Source organism: Notamacropus eugenii, chromosome X, assembly GCF_028372415.1.
Source record: "Notamacropus eugenii isolate mMacEug1 chromosome X, mMacEug1.pri_v2, whole genome shotgun sequence".
Classification (NCBI taxonomy): Eukaryota; Metazoa; Chordata; class Mammalia; order Diprotodontia; family Macropodidae; genus Notamacropus; species Notamacropus eugenii.
This window is the reverse complement of record NC_092879.1, coordinates 51,441,737-51,460,059: the sequence shown is the minus strand read 5'-3', so window position 1 is coordinate 51,460,059 and position 18,323 is coordinate 51,441,737. Positions and strand designations below refer to the sequence as shown.

Here is an 18,323-nt window from a genome sequence, read left to right as displayed (position 1 = left end):
TAGCAGCTCTTTTTGTGGTGGCAAAGTGTGACATTTAAAAAGTTTGAGAGACATAGTTTCTGGGTAATTTGATCATTTTATTAATAAGGGTACCATGTTTATTAACAAAAAGAGGTCAACGACACTCTCGAATGCCAAAGACCCCTCACGACGGTGGGCTCACAGTTTATGTGCCTTTGGAGAAGCAGGTGGCATTCCTGAGGGTGGCATTCAAGTCTGATTGGTTAACAGTTAATAAGAATGAATATTATAATGAGAGGTGAGGTCTTATTACCGTGAGGGTGTTGGGGACTTGTGACTTGGGTCACCCAAGTCTTGGTCAAAGAGACTTATCAATGACCATATTTCGCGTCTGACAGAAGGGAGAATCAATACTTTTCCAGGCCTGTCTGAGTAGATACAATGAGCAGGAATCCTCCCATTAGTCCAAACTTAGAATCTCTTTTACTGTCTGATTAGATCTTGGCCTCGGGAAGTCTTTGAGAAAGATTTCCCACATGGGTTGATTTCTGGATGAGAAAGTAGAAAAGGGGAAATACCTTGACTGTGATTTAATTATTCAGTTATTAATACAAGAGAGAAATAATCATTTCTCTGGAAAGAACTGGAAATTGAGGAGATGCCCATCATTTGGAAAATGGCTAAGCAAGTTGTGGTCTATGATTGTGATGGAATAGTACTGTACTGTGAGAAAGGATGAGCTGGTTGATTTTAGAGAAAATACAGAAATAATGAAAATCGAAATGAGCAGTAACAGCAATATCGTTGAAAGAGTAACTGTGAATGATTAAATTTTTCTGAGTATTGTAAATACTCAAATCAACTACAAAGAACCTATGATGGAAGATGCTATCCACTTCCAAAGAAAGATATAATAAATAGAAGTATGCATAATATAGTTTTCATATATACATTTATCTTTATCTCTCTGTGTCAAATTGCATCTTTCTCTAGTACTAGGAGGGGAAGGAGGGAACTTAAAATATAACAAAAAAAATTAATTAAAAAAAGATTTAAAAAAGAAAAAATAAAGGAGTCCAGGACATAAAAATACGTTAGGAAATCCTAGAATACAGTTCTCCTATGTCCTCTGTGGTCCTGCAGTTAAACAACCTGAATTCGGGGGAAGGGGAATCTCACCCTTCACCACAAGCACATTCATTCCCACACTCCCTCAAATCTGGATACAATGACTTGGGTGGTTCTGAACCATCAGGTGGGGTGAGGGACCAAGCAGATTCATCTGAAGCTTTTAGGGAGATTCTCAAATTTGGCAAGGTGGAAATACGCTTAGTACTTTAGGTTTTTCAACAATAGGTTTTTCAATCTATTTGGCCAACAGAGACTGACCATCAATCACTCTAGCCATCCTGCCTTTTAAAAGCCACACCCAAAGCTCCTTACAGAAAAGTCTCTGCTTGAACAACATGGCAGTGAGTATCATGCCTCTTCACATTATCCACAGAGCACTGTTTTGTCTAGACATGATGGGGCTACCCAGTCTCCTGCTCAAACTAAAACTACCTGTGCTCTCTGTACAGTGGTACCTGTAGTGAAGACTTGATGCCATCCAGGTGAGATTCTGCCCAGAAATCAGGATCTGACTGCATACTAAGCAGATTGGTCATAAGGAGTGATGAGTTTTGGAAAGGGGGTATATGTCCAACCCACCAAATCCATCTTTTTTAGAAAAAACATAGAAAGAAAACTTCACCCTCTCTTTTGTTGTCCTCTGAGAACTGTCTGTAAGGGAAACTGAGATAAATTTATGAAGCTAAATATGCAGACCTTCCCAGTTTAATCTGCCTACAAAGAGATAAAGGGCAATCCCTTTATGGGGTCTCCAGTGGATTCAAATGATTTTCTATGAACAAATCACCTGCAAACTCTCCCATTTGAGGGAGTTCTACACCTGCTAAATTCTCTAAACCCACCAATGCTGGCAACTGAGGATTCCAAATTGGGAAGGCAATAAGGGACTGGGCTCTGCTTCAGGGATCGGGCCATTCTTGCATAGTCCTCCCCTTCACATCCTTCAGCCCGTGCAGAATTCTGGGTTAGCCCATCCCCGGTGTCTCTGATTAGCTTCAAACACTCCAACTGGTGGGTGTCATCTACTTGAAATGCGGCATTGTGTAGGATAGACACTGGAGTCAGGGAAAACTGAATTCCAATCCCTCTTAGGACACTTAGCTGTGTGAAATAACTGGGTGTGAAACCTGTCTCTGTTGTGTAATCGTGGGCCTGTTGTTTAACTTCTCTGCAATTCAGTTTCTTAATGATAGCTAACATTTCTATAGCACTTACTCTGTGCCAGGCACTGTGATAAGCACTTTACAATTATTATTCATCTGTAAAATGGGAATAATGGCAGCATGGTATGAGGCTCAAGTGAGGTGATGGATGGAAAATACTTTGGTTTCCTGGGGCTTGATGCAATCAGTACAGTACAAGCAAGCAAGCCTTTATAAAGTACCTATTATGTGCCAGGCACTGTGTGCTAGAGGTGGGGATGCAAAGACAAAAGTGAAAGCCCAGTCCTTGCTGCATTAATAATTATCTGAGAGAGTTGTATGGAAGGAGGAAGGTGGGTGCTAGCCCCCAGAGGCCCTCACATCTGGGGAATGATGACTCTGATGGTCCAGAACAGTGTTAAAGAACCTTGGGGAGCATGTGTCTTCCTGTTTCATACTTTACCTGGCATTAAGGATTGGAAGGTTCACTTGCATGATTTTGACATGTGCAGGGGAGAGAGTTTGGTGTTTTGTTCTACTGGAACAAGTATGTTTTGTTTTGTTGTTTGGGTTTTTCAGTAGTCAACACATGACAAGCAATGGAAGATCTGGTATTCTCTGTATTTTTGCAGGCAGGTATGAGATGGTAAACATGTGGTATGCAAGGATTTCTCAGCTTAGAATCATCATACCCACTTTCTGGGATATAGCCCAGATCACCCTAGATTTCCCTGTCATTGCTAATCACGGTATTGTATCTTGGAATGCCCCCTGCCGCCATCATTGCCCAGATCAAAGCTAAATACATACCAATGGAAAAGAGGAAGGGGTCAAAGCCAATTCGACCTCCAGCCGGAATCTCTGCCAGGATCCATGTTGCCATAGGCGAAGTGCCAACTGCCAAACCCAATGGGAAACACCCCATACATAAGTGTGATCGCTCTGCAGGCCACCCACCCCCATCCCTCCTGGGCCCTGAGGTCTTTCTAGCCAAGGATTCTGATCTTGAACAAGCATCCCTTAAGTGTCTACTATGTTTTACGCTCTTGGCAGGTATGGGATCTGCAAAGACAAAGTGAGGCAGTCTATATTCTACTGGCATTGTGGGAGACTTAGGAGTGTTAATTTTCTTGGGGATCAACTCCAAAGGTCAGGGCCTATCCCAAACACCTTGAGCTTCTTGGAAATAACCCTCCAGAGCCCTGGCACCCAAGGGTTTAGAGCTTCCCTGAATCTCTGCATACCAGTGCTGAGACACCCAGTAAGAAGGTCAGATGGATGCTTTTCTTTGGGTATGTCAGGCCAGCCAGTGCTTATTTTGAAAATATCCTCCTCTTGGGGTGCCAAGGGGGGCTCAGAGGTTTTGCTGTAACCAGAAGGGAGGGAACCTCAGCCCCACAGCCCCCTCTGCCAACCTTGCTTATGCAGCTCCCAGTTGCAATCCATTTGCCTTTCAGCCTGAATCCAGTAGCGGCTGTCAGTCCATAGAGCTGCCTTCATCTTGGACACCACTGCATTTCCTGGAATGGAAGGAACACAAAAATCATAGCTTTACAGCTGAAAGGGTCCTCAAAGGCCATTGAATCCAACTCATGTATTTTATAGATGGGGAAACTGAGCCCCAGGGAGAGGAAGAGACTGGTCTAAGGTCACATAAATGATAGAGAGGTGGAAGGGATGTTAGAGACCATCTGGTCCAACCCCCTCATTTTTTCAGGTGAAGAAACTGAGGCTCAAGGAGGTATAGTGACTTGCCTAAGGTCACACAGTCAGTGAGTAGCAGAGCCAGGACCTCTGGCTCCAAATTTTATGCTCTTTCCACTGTACCAGGATGTTTCACCAAATGACAACTTAGAGTCTTGATGGAAGACCTCCCTTCTTACTTTGTTGGCAATCAGCTGGGAGTGCCAACCCTCTTCCCAACCCATGGTGGTCCCTCTCTCAGAGTACTCATTGCCCTACCTGATTTTAACAGCCTTTCTGTCTATGTCTTTTCCCCTTTCCTAGTCTGTGAGTGCCATGAGGGCTGGCAACAGGCCTTGCTCATCTCCAAGGACCCCACACCCAGCACATAATACAATTCAGTCCACTAAACACATCAGTTCATTGCCTACTGTTCATGGGTCAGCAGAGGTCATATTAGGAATCTTTCACCAGGGACCAAAAGAGTGGGGGAAGGGAGAGGGAAGTGGGGACATGGCAGACCAGTGGACAGTTTAGTCATGGGGCAAGAGAGTCAGGGCCTAGGAGAGGAATGAGTGGCCCAGAGCCTGACGAGGGAGTTGGGGTCATGCAACACAGAGCAAGTCTAAGAGGACCATGAGCTATAGGAGGAATGGTAGCACCTCCCTGCCCTCAATTCCATTGTCTAACCTCTGGGGAATTCCCTGGTTATCCTGTCATAGTTATGGATCTGGTGGTCTATGTTAGGCCTCCAGAGGCTTGGATTTCCTCATGCAGTATGTGCCGAGTAAATGAAGTATATGTAGTTTTAATGCATGTTTAAAATAGCATTTCCTAAGAAATATTCAGAGCTGTATTATTTGTAGAAGGCAGGGTATGCAGTGGAAAGCATGTGAGCTCTAAAGGCAGAGAATCTGGGTTTGAGTACCATCTCTGATGCTCTCTGGACCCTGGACAAGGCCAAGCCAGGGGCATCAGGGGCCTGAGGACCCAGACACTGGCCCAGGGCAGGTGGTTCCCTGGCCAGAAGGATGTTGGGGAGGTGAGTGTGGAGGTCATCACCTGCAGAGCCGCTGAAGCCAGAGATCCACTGGCGTCTCTCATCATGTTTGGCAAGGTACTCGCTCTGAAAAATCAAGCGGACACCTTCATGAACTTTTTGCATCCTGGGTCACCCTTTGCCCACAATGGCCTAGAATGCCCTCCCTTTTTCTCTCCCCAAATCTAACCTGCCATCATAGCCCAGTTGCAGTTTGGCCTCCTCCATGAAGCCTTCCTTGGTGTGGTGCTATAGAAAGAATAATGTAGGGCTAGGTACCAGAAGACCTGGGTTCAAATCTTGACTCTGATGCTTTTTAGCCCCGGGTAGGGGAGTTCCTCTCTCCAAGCCTTGGCTTTCACATCTGTAAAATGGGTCTAATAATCCTTGCACTACCCACTTCCAAAGGTGGCCAAGACATAATAAGCCCTATGTAAGCCTTAAAGGGCTCTGGAAATTGTTACTTTTGCCACCCTCATTAATCGCTCCTTCCCTTAGCTCTCACACTGCTTCATCCATGTAAATCCCCTCTCTTGCTCCATGGGCCTGTGTCTCCTGTTCCCCTTGTATCCGTTCAGGGCAAAACACAGAAAGACTGGGCCCAGATTAGATCTCTATGTGTATCAGGTAGAGCAGCTTTGAAATGGTCTTTCAGAGAGCACTTTCTGTACCTCAGAGTTTGTCAGATTGGTCTTCGGGCCTTCACACTGGCTGCCCTGAGGCCCCTGGATTCCTTCAGATTTCACCTCCAATCCCACCTTTTCCAGGAGGCTGTTCCAGGTTCCCCCATCCCCCAGACCTGTCTGACCTTTGCCCTCTTGTACCTATTGATGGATATGTTGTCTCCTCCATTACAATGGAAGCTCCTTGAAGGCAGGGGCTGTTTTCTACTTTTCTTTGTATCCCCAGTGCCCAGCATAGAGTTTAGCACACAGTAAGCACTTAATAAATGCTTGTTGATTGATTGACCTACAGCAGAGACTACTCTGACCCAGACCCCAGTCCTCAGTCCCCCATTTGTCCCCAATTTCCCTGTCTCTACTTGACCTGCCTACCAGTCTGGCAGATAAAGTCACCATCCTCAGCATCATTACCTACAAGCACTTATTAAGCACTTACTGTATGCCAAGTACTCTGCTAAGCACTGGAAATACAAAGAAAGGCAGAAAAAAGAGTGATCTTAAGGAGATCATGTTTAATGGAAGAGATGACAGCAACAACTATGTACATCCAATCTGTAAATGGAAGGTAATCTCAGGAAAGAGGGCCTAGCATTGAGGGGGACTGGGAAAGGCTTCTTGCGGAAGCTGAGACTAGAAAGTAACCAGGGGAGCTAGGAAACCTGGAAATGAGGAGGGAAAACATTCCAGGCATAAGGGAGAGCCAGGACAAAGGCACGGAGTCAGAAGATGGGGCAAGAAGGTCAGTGTAGCTGGATCATAGAGTACGTGTCAAAAGACTGAAAACATAGGAAGGGGCGGGTTATGAAGGGTTTTGAATGCCAAACAGAGGATTTATATTTGATCCTAGAGGTAATAGGGAGCCATGGAAGTTTAGTAAGTAAGGTGGTGACAGGTTCAGACCTGAGCTTTAGGAAGATGACTTGAAGACCCAGAAAAGAACATTTTTGTGACCAAAGTTCTTGGCCATGTCAAATGGTTCAGCATCAACATCGACATCAAAAAGTGCTGAGACTTTGTTGGTGGAAATGCCACTAAAGCAGAGGCCTTACCATCTGCTTTGCTGCTGCAACCTAAAGATCAAGAGACTTTTCCTTCTTTCTTGCTTTCTACAGGGGTTGTCTCTCTCGTTAGAGTGTGGGCTCCTTGAGAACAGAGACTGTCTGACTTTTCTATTTATTCTTCTAGAACTTAACACAATGCTTTGCACATAGCACTTAATGAAAACTTAAGTCATTCACTTATTCATTTACTCATTCATTCATTCATGTAGTTCTTTACATTTCCAGCTCACTGTTCCCTCTTGAGTTACAGTGAACAAACCTGTGCCTCCATGTCCTGTCCTGCCTTCCATGATGTGAGATCCCCTCTCACCCTCCTTCATTTCCAGCTTGAGTCTTCTCTCAGTGACTAACATTGGACTAGGCAGGGGAGGGGGTGGCCACTCACCATGTGGGCATCAGTGTCAGGAATGATGTAGGCATCAAGCCTATTAGTCTCCATCTGCTGTCGAAGGTCCTTGAGCCGGGCAGTAGTGTTGACAGCTGTGGCTGGAAGATACTGACATGGCCCCCCAACGTCCCAGGGAGATAGACAGAAACACAATGGTTTGGATGGGGTAGAGTCTGGATCCTCCGCCCTTCCAGCCCCAGTATGGATTTACATGCCTCTGACTTCAGGGCCCATTGACTTCGCTACAGAAAAAGATCCCAAGAAGCCCTGAATATGTCCTCATCCTCCCTGACCTTGGTGCAGCCTTTGATAATGTCGACTGCACTTTCCTGGATCCTCCAGCCCTCACTGCACCTCTCCACTTACCAGCCTGGCCATTCGCTCTCAGTCTCCTTCACTGGTTTATCATCCATATTATGTCTGCCCCCTAATTATAGTCATCTCCTCCCAGGTCTCTATCCTGGGTTATCCATGGAGGGAAAAGAGCCCATACAGATGCGTCGGAGGGTGGAGGAGGTGGGAGGAGAGAGCAGTCAGAACATCTGCTCACTGCCCCTTGGCCTGGATGCCTGGAGTTGGCTTGGGAAAGACTCCATTAATTTTCCAGTTTCCATAACTAGAATGCTCGACACCCCTCCCCTCCCCTACTAGTCCTAATCCCCTAGGCAACTGATGATATTCAAATAAATGAGTGTTTATCAAATGCCTACTATATGAAAGGTGCTGTTAGGCACTTAGAAACATGAGAGGCGATGGGGGGAGGGGGAGGGGGGCAGACATGGCAGGCCTCAGTCCCTTCTGCAAGTCCAGCCCAGTCTGGCACCCATGGAACTCTGGGTAGTCTTTGCAGCCACTAACAGCTTCTTTCTTCTATTCTTTCTCCACCCATTTTTGTTTCTCTCCTTCCAACTCTATGCCTCCCTCTATCTTTTTCTCTCCTTCCATCTTTCCTCATTCTTCTCCTCTCCCAGGCTCCCTCCCTCTTTCTGTCTCTTCTTCCCTCTTTTTGTCTTCCCTCTTGTTCTTTGTCTCTTCCTCACTCTTTGCCATCTCTCTCTCCTTCTCTCTCCCCCTCCTTCCCTTCTCCTCTTATTCTTACCTTCCTCCTTCTTCCTCTCCTTTCCTTTGTCCCTTCCCCCTCCCTCTCTCTGTCTCTCCCCCTCTCTCTCCCTCTATGTCTGTCTCTCTGTCTCTCCCTCCCTCCCCCCTCCACTTCCCATTCCCTTTGTTTTTTTTCTCTTTACTCTCCCCTCCACCACCCCCCCCCCTTGCCTCAGCTTGAGGTTGCCAATGGCCCCCATGGCATCCCCCAGCCCCTCTGGTGCCTCTGGAGGTGGGATATTGATGGAGCCAGAGAGGACTAGGCAGTAATGACTGATTCTCCAGCAGTTAATCAGAAACAGAGCCCCTGAGCCAGGAAACCAGGAGCAAGTCTGGTGGAAAGGGGAGAGTCTGGGAGCTGAGAGAATTGTCTTGGAAAGGGAGGCATTGAGTAAAGGGGCCAGCAAAAGCCACGTGGTGAGAGGGGCCCTGCTCTGGGAAGGGGGTCAGTCTCACCGGTGGGATCACAGAACAATTTCTCATATCCTCTCCTCCAGATGTTGTTTGCTTTGGGTGGCCTAGGACACAGGCTAGAAAACAGTGGGAGAAACAGTCACTTGCACTACCTCAGCCTGGTTTGGATTTTTTTTAATCTGGGGATCCTGTACATTCAATGGATGATGTTCTAGAGCTAGAGTTAGAAGACCTGAGTTCAAATTCTGCTTCTGTGTGACTTTAGGCACAATACTTCCTTTCTCTGGGTCTGCTTGCTCTGTAAAAGTAGGGAGGGGGGTAGATTAGAAGATCTCTGCTTCCAATAATCTCTGATTAGACGATCTCTTCCAGCCTCAACCATCTTCCTTCCAACTCTGATCCCTTTGTCTCTTTCACTCTCACCGAGTGGGATTTACCCAAAAGGCAATGGTGGGAAACCTGTCATTTTCAGACTCTAGAGATGGGGCAGGAGCTGCCTGGCTGCCTGGCTGGCTTGGGGGAGGCAGGGAAGGGGTGCCCCCGCTCTGATCAAAGCTCAAGGGGAAGATGAGACATATAGATGGAGGGGTGGCAGTTTGATTTTTTTTAATGATTAACCTTTAAATTGAACAAAGTTTAAAAGAATCCCAGCCCAAGGTTTTAAGATGAGAAGGTACCTTGATAAAATAACTGGATGAATCACACAGGCATCTTCCCCTCTCTTTAATATCTCTCAAAGCTCCAAGATCAGCTGGGTGGAGCTGGGAAGAGTCACCCAGATAAGACTAAACCAATGGCTGGGTGGGGCAGATTAGCTGTGAATCCCACCTCAGTGGATTCCCCCTCTTTGTTGTTCAGTCATGTCCAACTCTTCATGACCCCACTTGGGGTTTTCTTGGCAGAGATCCTGGAGTGATTTACCATTTCCTTCTCCAGCTCATTTTAAAGATGAGGAAACTGAGGCAAACAGGGTGACATGACTTACCCAGGGCCACACAGCTAGGAAGTATCTGAGGCCAGATTGGAACTCAGATCTTCCTGACTCCAGGCCTTGTGCCATATCCATATCAGTGCCGCCTCAGATTCCCCTCTACTAGTGAGAGTCACCCACATAACCCCCCTAGGAGGGTCTCAGCTATGAGCACTTTAGAACAGATTCGTTGATAAGAGAATGTGCCGCCTGTCACCCAGTCCAAAGTAGGGGCCTGCTGAGCAGGGGCACAGTCCGTGTATGTTTGGAAACAACTCATCTGGAAAAATGCCCATTTCTCTAGCGCTGTAAGGCTTGCAAAGTGCTTTCCTCACCACTCTGGTGGTAGGCAGTGGGAAGAGCTTTCTTTTACTGGTGATGGGCCACTGGACATAAACTAGTTTTCTGGGAGCCTCTCTGTGAAGGGCCGTTCTGAAGTTCGGGTAGTCATTCATAGTCATTCAAAGTACTCCACTGGTTAGGTAATTTGCTGGTAGTCCCACACAGGCAAGCATCTATGAGGCACTCAGCTCCAGGTCTGGTTATCACAAGCCCAAGGTACTAGGAAGCTGTCTGGCCTGGTGGCTTGTCTGAGGGGTTTGGCCGTGGGGACGATCACGATACCAGCAACAAGAACAATAACTTAAAAACTCACATGTCTCTCATACCTTTCGTTTAAAAAGTACTTTTCCTGCAAAACCCCTATAAGGAAGCTGCCATATGTATTAGTATTTCCATTTTACAGATGAAAAAACTGAGGCATAGAGAAGTGGAATGTGCTAGAATCCTAGATTTCAAGCTAAACAGGACCGTTCATATCATTTAGCCCAACCCTCTCATTTTGCGGCAGGGGAAACCTCCTTTACCACAGAGAGAAGCAACAGCTTAGCCAAGGTCACACAGCAAGTAAGGAACTGGGTCAGCACATGAACTCAGGTCTCTTGACTACAAGTCCAATACTCTTTTTCTTATACCAGGCTTCCTATTTTGGGTACTAAATGCCTATCAATATAGTTGGCACAGAAAAGAGAAAAGGTTTCTTCATCGTTCTGCTTTCTGGACCTCAGTTTCCCCATTTGTAAACTGAGAGCACTGGGCAAGATGCTTTCTAAGGACCCTTCTAGCTCTAAGACTGCTATGATCATTTTCCCCCGAGTGCCCACCCTGAGGAGTAGTTTTCTTGAGAAAGATAGGAGAGGAGCGGAGAAGAGAAAGAGATGCAAATAGGGCAAAGTCACCTAAGGGAGAGGAACCATGAGCCACCCAAGTCTAGGCTCCTGCCCCACTCAGTCTTCCTACCCCTGAATGGAAGAAAGAGGAAGTCATCCACATACCACACAGAAGGAAGGCCCAGAGACCAGCCAGGACCATGGTGCCTCCGTGGCTGTGTCTGGACCAAGCCGGGCACGACCCTTCTCCCTGTAGGGCTTCCTCAGGCCTCCCTGAGACTGCAGGGCTGGGCTGGGTCTGCTGAAGGGACTGGGGCCTACACACCGTCCAGCCCCCACTGGCGCCTCCCAATGACTCCGAGGGACCTGGTAGATCGCTGGGAGCCTTAAACTGTCTTTGCTGGCTTCACGAAAACAGCCAGGGTATACTGGGGCCGGGGGCAAAGTGCAAAGGTTCCCAGGGTGGAGAAGCCACAGCTGTTTTGAATCAGCACCTCCCAACCCCCAACCCCTTTCTGTTCCAGTTTCCAATGGGGCAGGGCCCAGACAGGCTCTGCAAATCAGGCCTTCCCTCTGCCACAAGCTGTTTCCTATCCTGCAGCCCTCACCCCAGAGCTGGCTGTAGCTGCACACCGGCCTCCGGATGGACTTGTTTTCTCTTCGCATTGTCTCGCTTGGCTTCTCTCTGGCTAACAAAGTCTGGCCTCTCTCCTTCCTGGGGGCCTGGGAAACCACATTAGACCCCTTTGGAAACCTCCCCATCACTTGGAAGTTGGCAGTTTCTGTTGAACACAAAGCACACTTCTTTGAAGTCAAAGGACCTAGCTTGAAGTCCTTGGACCAATTTCTTCCCTTTTCTGGGCCTCAGTTTCTTCCTCTGTAAAATGAGGGGTTTGAAACAAATGGTGGTTAAGGTCCCTTCAGACTCTAGATCCTGTGGGCCTGTCAGGTTTTCCCCAAGCCCTCCCCCTGCCCACTTTTCAGGAGGTTGTTGCCTGAAATCCCACCATCAGGACTTAAGACCTGAGATCCTTTTAACCCCTGGAAGGCTTGATTACATAATAGCAGGTCCTGTTCATATAGGAAGAAGGTAAGCTTTGTGTGGGCAGTGACTGCTTTTCTCTACGTCCTTGTCATCTGCTATTTGATACTTCATCTTCCACCTCTGCACCTTTGCATGCCTGGAATGGACTCAGATCCTTAACAACTGTTCAAGACTTAACTGAAGTAGTGCTTCCTGCAGGGAGCCTTTCCTGATCCCCCTAGTTATTCATCTCTTTCCGTGTTCTACACCCCAAAAGGAATACAAACTCCTCCAAGTCAGGGAGCTGGTTTTCATTTTGTCTTTGTGAAGAAACTGAAGTCTAGAGAACTGTGAAGCAAGTTTTCCAAGATCCTGTGAGGAGTAGGCAACAGAGCAGGGATTGGAACCCAGGTCCTTTGATTTCAAATTCAATGTTCTTTCCATGATGCCATGGTCTTTAGGGGAAAAGGGAAGGTAGGTGGTATTGCAGGGGATAGAATGCGGGGTTTAGAGTTAGGAAGTCCTGAGTTCAAATGTGACCTCAAATACTAGCTGTGTGACCCTGAGCAAGTCACTTCACCCTGTTTGCCTCAGTTTCCTCATCTATAAAATGAGCTGGAGAAGGAAATGAAAACCATTCCAAGATCTCTGCCAAGAAAATTCCAAAATGGAGTCAGACATAACTGAAAAATGACTCAGAAACAATAGCAAAATACTGGACAGAAGGTCAGAGGTCCTGAGTTCAAATTCCATTCTTGCCACTTTAACATGTGTGACCTTGGATAAATCACTTGCCCTCTATAGGCCTCAGTCTCCTCCTCTGTAAAATGAAGGGGTTGGCTTAAATGACTTCAGATGTCCTTCCAGCTCTGAGTTCTTGATCCTATGAGGGTCCTAGAAAGTGGCCTCCTCCTCTCCCATCCTCCCTGCTCACAATCTCTCCCTCACCTGCCTGCCACATTTTATCACTACCTATGCCCTGCTAAATTAGCATGTTCATGCTCATTAACCCCTTACTGAGGTTAAGTTTCCCAGGTCTCCTGAGAGTGGGGGCAGAGGAGATGGGAGCCTGGGAGGGTCAGTTTGGACTAGGGAGAAGGAGCAGAGTACAGGCTGCCGCCTTGGGGGGAAGGGAGGGCAAGAAAGGGAGGCTTTGACAGCAGGCATCCTGGAGCCTGGGAAAAGAGCTGGGGTCAAAGGTCATAAGTTGGGGAAGGGGGTGAACTGCCCCTCCTCCTTAGGAGACCCCCCCAATAACTTAGCTTCCATCTTATTACATCTCCTCCTGCCCTTTTCTTCCTGGAACTGTTGACCCATCAGTCGGGATGACAGCAAAGAGCCCTGCGATTTTTACAAGCTTGAAAGCCAGCCTGGGCAAACCAGTAAGTCTTCTCTGTCACTGGTCCTGGCCACCGGCCCTTTATGGTCCGGACTCTGCACTATAGACATGCTATTCATCCTGCAAGGCACCATCCAAGTCAGGGCTCTCTGGTATCCTGGCAACTCTCCCTATAAAGATGTTGATGGCAGCCTTGCCTGCCTCTCCTCCTCCCTTTCCTTATTTCCTTATCCCTTATCTCCCTCATCACTCTTCTCTTAGCTCGTTGGTTTCCGGAATGGAGCCCCTGCTGAGACCTGGTTTATGTCAGGGAAATGACCTAGGGAGTGGATACAGCTAAGGGCTAAGGTCCGTGCTTTGCTGGGTCTTCTCTAGGGTTACAGCCTGCTGACTTCAAGCTTTGGGCTGGGGCCAAGTTAAGGACTAGGTGAAAGTATTTAGCAACTCTCCTCTCCTCCTGACCCCCCCACAGTGTCTGAAAGCGGGGATTGGGGGCTTTGGCTAGATGGAGATGGGGTGCAGCCCCCAATATAGGGCTTGTCTTGGGTGCCCTGGTCCCCAGCTTCCACCCTTTCCTCGGCACATGAATTCTCATCTGAGCCTGGACATGGTAGTCAGAATTTTTAAACCTGTACTATTGGCCAGGGGAGAAGGGTGAGTCATCTTCCCCCTCACTTCTCGGTGTCTTTGGTCATATGGGGATTCAGGGGAGGGTATGACACCCCCCCCCCCCAAGCTCCATACATTCCTAAATCCAGTCCTCTGTGCCATGGGCCAGGTGTCTGTATAAGCTGGGCCCGTTCGAGGTCATGAGGGTCTAGCTCACAGCTCCCCAGATACTCAGAATGGAAATAGATTTCAGGGGTCATCTAATCTAGACCCTTCTATAATGTACCCATCTTCAACTTTCGCTTCAAGATCTCCAATGGTAGGGAAGCCATTGGCTCCGATGCAGCCCATTTTCTCATAACCAGCTCCAATTGTTGGGAGGTGTTTTCAGACATTGAGCCAAAGGGTCTCTGCTTTTTCCTCACTGGGCCTGCTTCTGTGGAGCCAGACAGAACAGGCTGAAGCCCTCCTCTATAGAAGAGGCCATCTGTTTATTGGAGACAGCACTCATATGTCACCTCCTGCCCCCAATGCCCCAGGTCCTCTCAGTACCCAAGGATAGAGGTCATCTGAAGCCAGTGACTTGAACTCATCAAAGGCAGCTAGTTAATTTCCCCTTATCTCCTTCCTTATCTTGGGCATCAACTCTCCATCAGCCACTTTTGCTTTGGCCTTTGCAGTGCAAAGGTCAGCCTCCCTTGCAGAGAAAACAAGCCAAATAAGTACAGGGTCATTCTGCTTTCTCTCTATTGTCCATTGTCATTGACCTGTCAGACTCTGGCAGTGGCCCCAGTGCCTCGAAAGAGGTAGCGTGTTACCTTTGGGAGCTCTGCTGGTGAGTCAGCAAGAAACTTGGGTTCACAACCAATCTCTGTTACTAACTACCTGAGTGGCCTTTGCCAAGCCACTTCCTCCCTTTGGGCCTTGGTTTCCCCCATTGTAAAATGAGTAACTTGGACTAGATTCTCCCCAAATGGGGTCACAGAGAGTCAGACACTACTGAAAATGATTTAAAGGTACCTTAGAGGCCATATAATCCAAACCCTTCATTTTACAGAAGAGGAAACTGAGGCCAGAGAGGCCTAGGCCACTAGATGTGGAGTCAGTTGAGGGATTTGCCCAAAGTTACACAGGTAGGAAGTGGCAGAGCCACCACTCAAAATCCAGGCCCTATGACTTCAAACTACTTTACCATTTCCCCATGGAAAGGAGGAAGGACCTTCTGACCTCTGAGACCTTAGGAACATAGGACGTAGAGCTGAAAGGGACTTGCAAACCATCTAGCCCAGTCCCTCATTTTAGAGAGTCGGAAAATGAGGTCAAGACAAAGAAAGTGACTTGCCTAAGATCACACAGCTAACTAGTGGTAGGATTTGAAACCTGATTCTGATTCTAAATTCAATACTCTTTCCAGCACACCACCTCGCTGCCCATCCCCTTAAGCTCCCAGGCTCGAAAATGAGCTATTAATACTAAGCCACTGGTTCTCCCTGGGAAGCCTAAGATGTCACGGAGCCCCATGCCAGTCCCTCTACAGAAGTGCCAATCTAGAGCCCCGAGCTTCATTTCCTGTCGCCAAGGTGATTTTAGAACCGGATCAGATGGTGATGGGTGATGAATCATTCGGTATTCTCCTATTTATTTTCCTTTGCTTCCCTGGCCTTCAAGGGTTGTTTTTTCCCCTCTGTGTTTATTCTACGTTTTATTCCACTTGCGTTAGTTTCTCTTCCCCCTCCATGTCTTACAAAAAAGGAAAGGAAGTGACAGGATTCCAGAAGCATGCCTCCTTCCCCGAGGAGCTCAGCACTGCACCTGCTGCATGACTGGGCTAAGTCGTCAGCGAGACCTCATTAAAGGCAACTCCACTTCATTCCAAAACACAGCACTGTCTCTCAAGTTTGTCAAAGAAATGATTGAATGAGTGAATGAATGAATGAGTGAATGAATGAATGAGACTGCTTGAAAGGGTCTTCCAAGCCTCTGAGAGACCTTAGAAAGAAACTAGCCAAATCCTCTCATTTTAGAAATGAGGAAACTGAGACCCAAAGGGGCTGAAGCTCCAGTCCCACCTCAGGTACTTACTGACTGTGTGACCTTGGGCAAGTCACTTAACCTCTATTTGCCTCAGTGTCCTCATCTAGAAAATGAGGAGGTTTGACTGAATGACCTTGAAGGTCCCTTCTGTCTCTAAATCTATGATCCCATGTGACTTACCCAGAATCATGCAGCTAGTATCCAAAGACGGATTCAAACTCAGGCCTCTAGAGTGCATTAAGGTCAAACAAGTAGGAAATGGCAGAGGCGGCATTCGAACTCAGGCCCTTTGACTTCAAATTCAGCACTCATTCCACCTTACCATGTCCTGATGGGAAGAGGGAGGGGCTCTCTTAGCTCTGAGACTGTAGCAACATAGAACTTAGAGCTGAAAGGGAGCTGAGACGCCATCTAACCCAACTGCCTCTTTTTAAAGAGTAGGAAAAAACCCCTACAGAATCATCAAACACGAAGCCCTCAGATTGGCCTACAACATTGTTGACTGAACAGGAACCAGATGAAAATAGAATCGAGAAATGTTTGATAAAACAAATAAAAATACAATAGAACATAGATAATGTTAATTTGTGGTTTTCCAAGTTAATATGCAGCCGGCAGGGATCTTTCTATTCCGTTTTATTTGCCCTCTTCTCTAACACCACTGGTTTATAGGTCTCTCAGCACCCCTTGAGGAAGCGTGAAAGTTATTACTCCCATTTTACTGATGAGGAAACAGTCTCTAGAAGGGTAAGTGACTTAGCCACAGTCACACAGCAAGAAGTGTCAGGGCTAGGTAGGGCTCCAGTCCAGCTCCTCTGTCTCCCAAGTAGGTCCTTTTTCTACTCCCCCTAATGTTAGTGACCTTCATCTATTCAGTCGAGCGTGTCTCCTTTAGTGCGCTATTTTGAGTTAGTAGAAATAATTTAAAGGTGCAGAGGTATTCTAGAACGCAGTATTTTCGTGAATTCAGTTCCTCTCTTACTCTGAGTTAGAGAGACTGGCTTGTCTCAGGTTATTTCCTTTTTACAGCAAGAAGTTGCAGGGGCAGATCAGTCCTTTCCCCACATCATGAAAACCTTAGTAAGGAACTGGCTGCCTTCTTTGCTCATCATCAGCAGGACTTTGACTTGTGGCTCCCACTGAACCATCTCCACTCTCTCCTTTTTTTGACTTTTAATGCCAGGACTACAGATGAGTCCATGACTGATACTGCGGTCCTCCTCTGCAGTTAGCCAGCTTTGTGATTTTGGATAAGTCATTCTCCTCATCTATACAATGATGAAGATGGTTTAGATGGTTTCTAAGGTCCAGTTTGGACAGCTAAGCTGTGCAGTGGATAGAGTGCCAGGCCTGGAATCAGGGAGACTTGAGTTCAAATTTGGCCTTGGACACTTACTAGCTGTGTGACCCTGGGCAAGTCACTTAACCTTGTTTGCCTCAGTTTCCTCCTCTATATAATGAGCTGGAGAAGGAAATGGCAAACCACTCTAGGATCTTTGCCAAAAAAAACTCCAAATGGGATCACAGAGAGTTAGACATGACTGAAATGACTAAAAAACAACAGCAGAAAGGTCCAGTTCATTTCTAAAGTTCTGTATTTCTACCATCAATATAGGAACAGTGGAACCTAGAGGGTCCATCTAGGGTCTGGGTCCCAGATAGGTAGCATTGACTGTCCAACCAAGGCATCTTGTCTGCATGGGCAGGACTAGGCTCCACCCACAAACACAAAAACAACACACCCAGCATTTTAAGATTTGCAAAAATGATTTATGTTAAGTTGGAGCCTTACAATCACCCTGAGAAGTAGGTTGTGCAGGTTTCATTATTTCCACTGAATAAACTGAGGCTCAGCAAGGAGGGGCCCTTCCCACTGCACCTCACTGCCTGTCTAGCATGGCCCATGTACTGCATCATGGTTATATGCATGTGAACTTCATGAGCTCATGGGGACTGTGTCTGTCTAAGTTTGGTATCTTGCCCAGAGCCTAGCACGAGGCTCGGGACATATTTAGATCTTAATAAATCCTCAGGATTAAGGAGCATGATATCACCTCATAACTCTAGAATCAGAAGGGACCTTGGAAGTCATTTAGTCCAACTCTCTCATTTTACGAATGGGGAAACTGAGACCCAGGGAAATGAAGGGATCCAAGGTTAGATAAGTAGTTGAGGATCAGAAGTGGAATTTGAACCAAAGAACTATTAACTGTGGAGCCAAGGCTCTTCTCACTCTACCATACTTCCTGCCATGGTTGTTGCATGAAGGAATGAGTGAATGAATGAATGAATGGGACAACTCTTGACCCTGACTTGGAAATCCTTTTGTACTATTGCAGAATTTCATCAAACTAGAATCTGAATCCCTCTGAAGAGTAGGCTGGGGGAGGAGGAGGAGTCACTGCCTTAATGGAGCCTAGCTCCAAACTGGATCCTCCAGATCTTTGTAGGATGTCACCCCCCACTCCTTGCCTCCATTGTTCCCAGGAGCCAAGGGAAGAATAATGGACTTTGGCAGCACCTCCTTAAGCTCAGAGACCTTTATGTACAGCCCTGGTGACAGGCTGTCTGCTAT

At 47.1% G+C, this 18,323-nt stretch overlaps 1 protein-coding gene across 1 annotated transcript in view; it reads right to left on the bottom strand.

The window, feature by feature from the left end:
• Window positions 1–11,226, bottom strand: part of XPNPEP2 (X-prolyl aminopeptidase 2) — a 44,282-nt gene extending 33,056 nt beyond the window's left edge. The window contains exons 1-6 of the mRNA XM_072626905.1: window positions 10,908–11,226; window positions 8,646–8,719; window positions 7,086–7,196; window positions 4,980–5,043; window positions 3,650–3,754; window positions 3,045–3,131 (exon numbers count right to left, since the gene is read on the bottom strand). Coding sequence (XP_072483006.1) covers window positions 3,045–3,131; window positions 3,650–3,754; window positions 4,980–5,043; window positions 7,086–7,196; window positions 8,646–8,719; window positions 10,908–10,944 — 478 coding nt within the window. The 5' untranslated portion in view covers window positions 10,945–11,226. The remainder of the gene's footprint in view (window positions 1–3,044; window positions 3,132–3,649; window positions 3,755–4,979; window positions 5,044–7,085; window positions 7,197–8,645; window positions 8,720–10,907) is intronic.
• Between the last annotated feature and the right edge of the window lie 7,097 nt (window positions 11,227–18,323).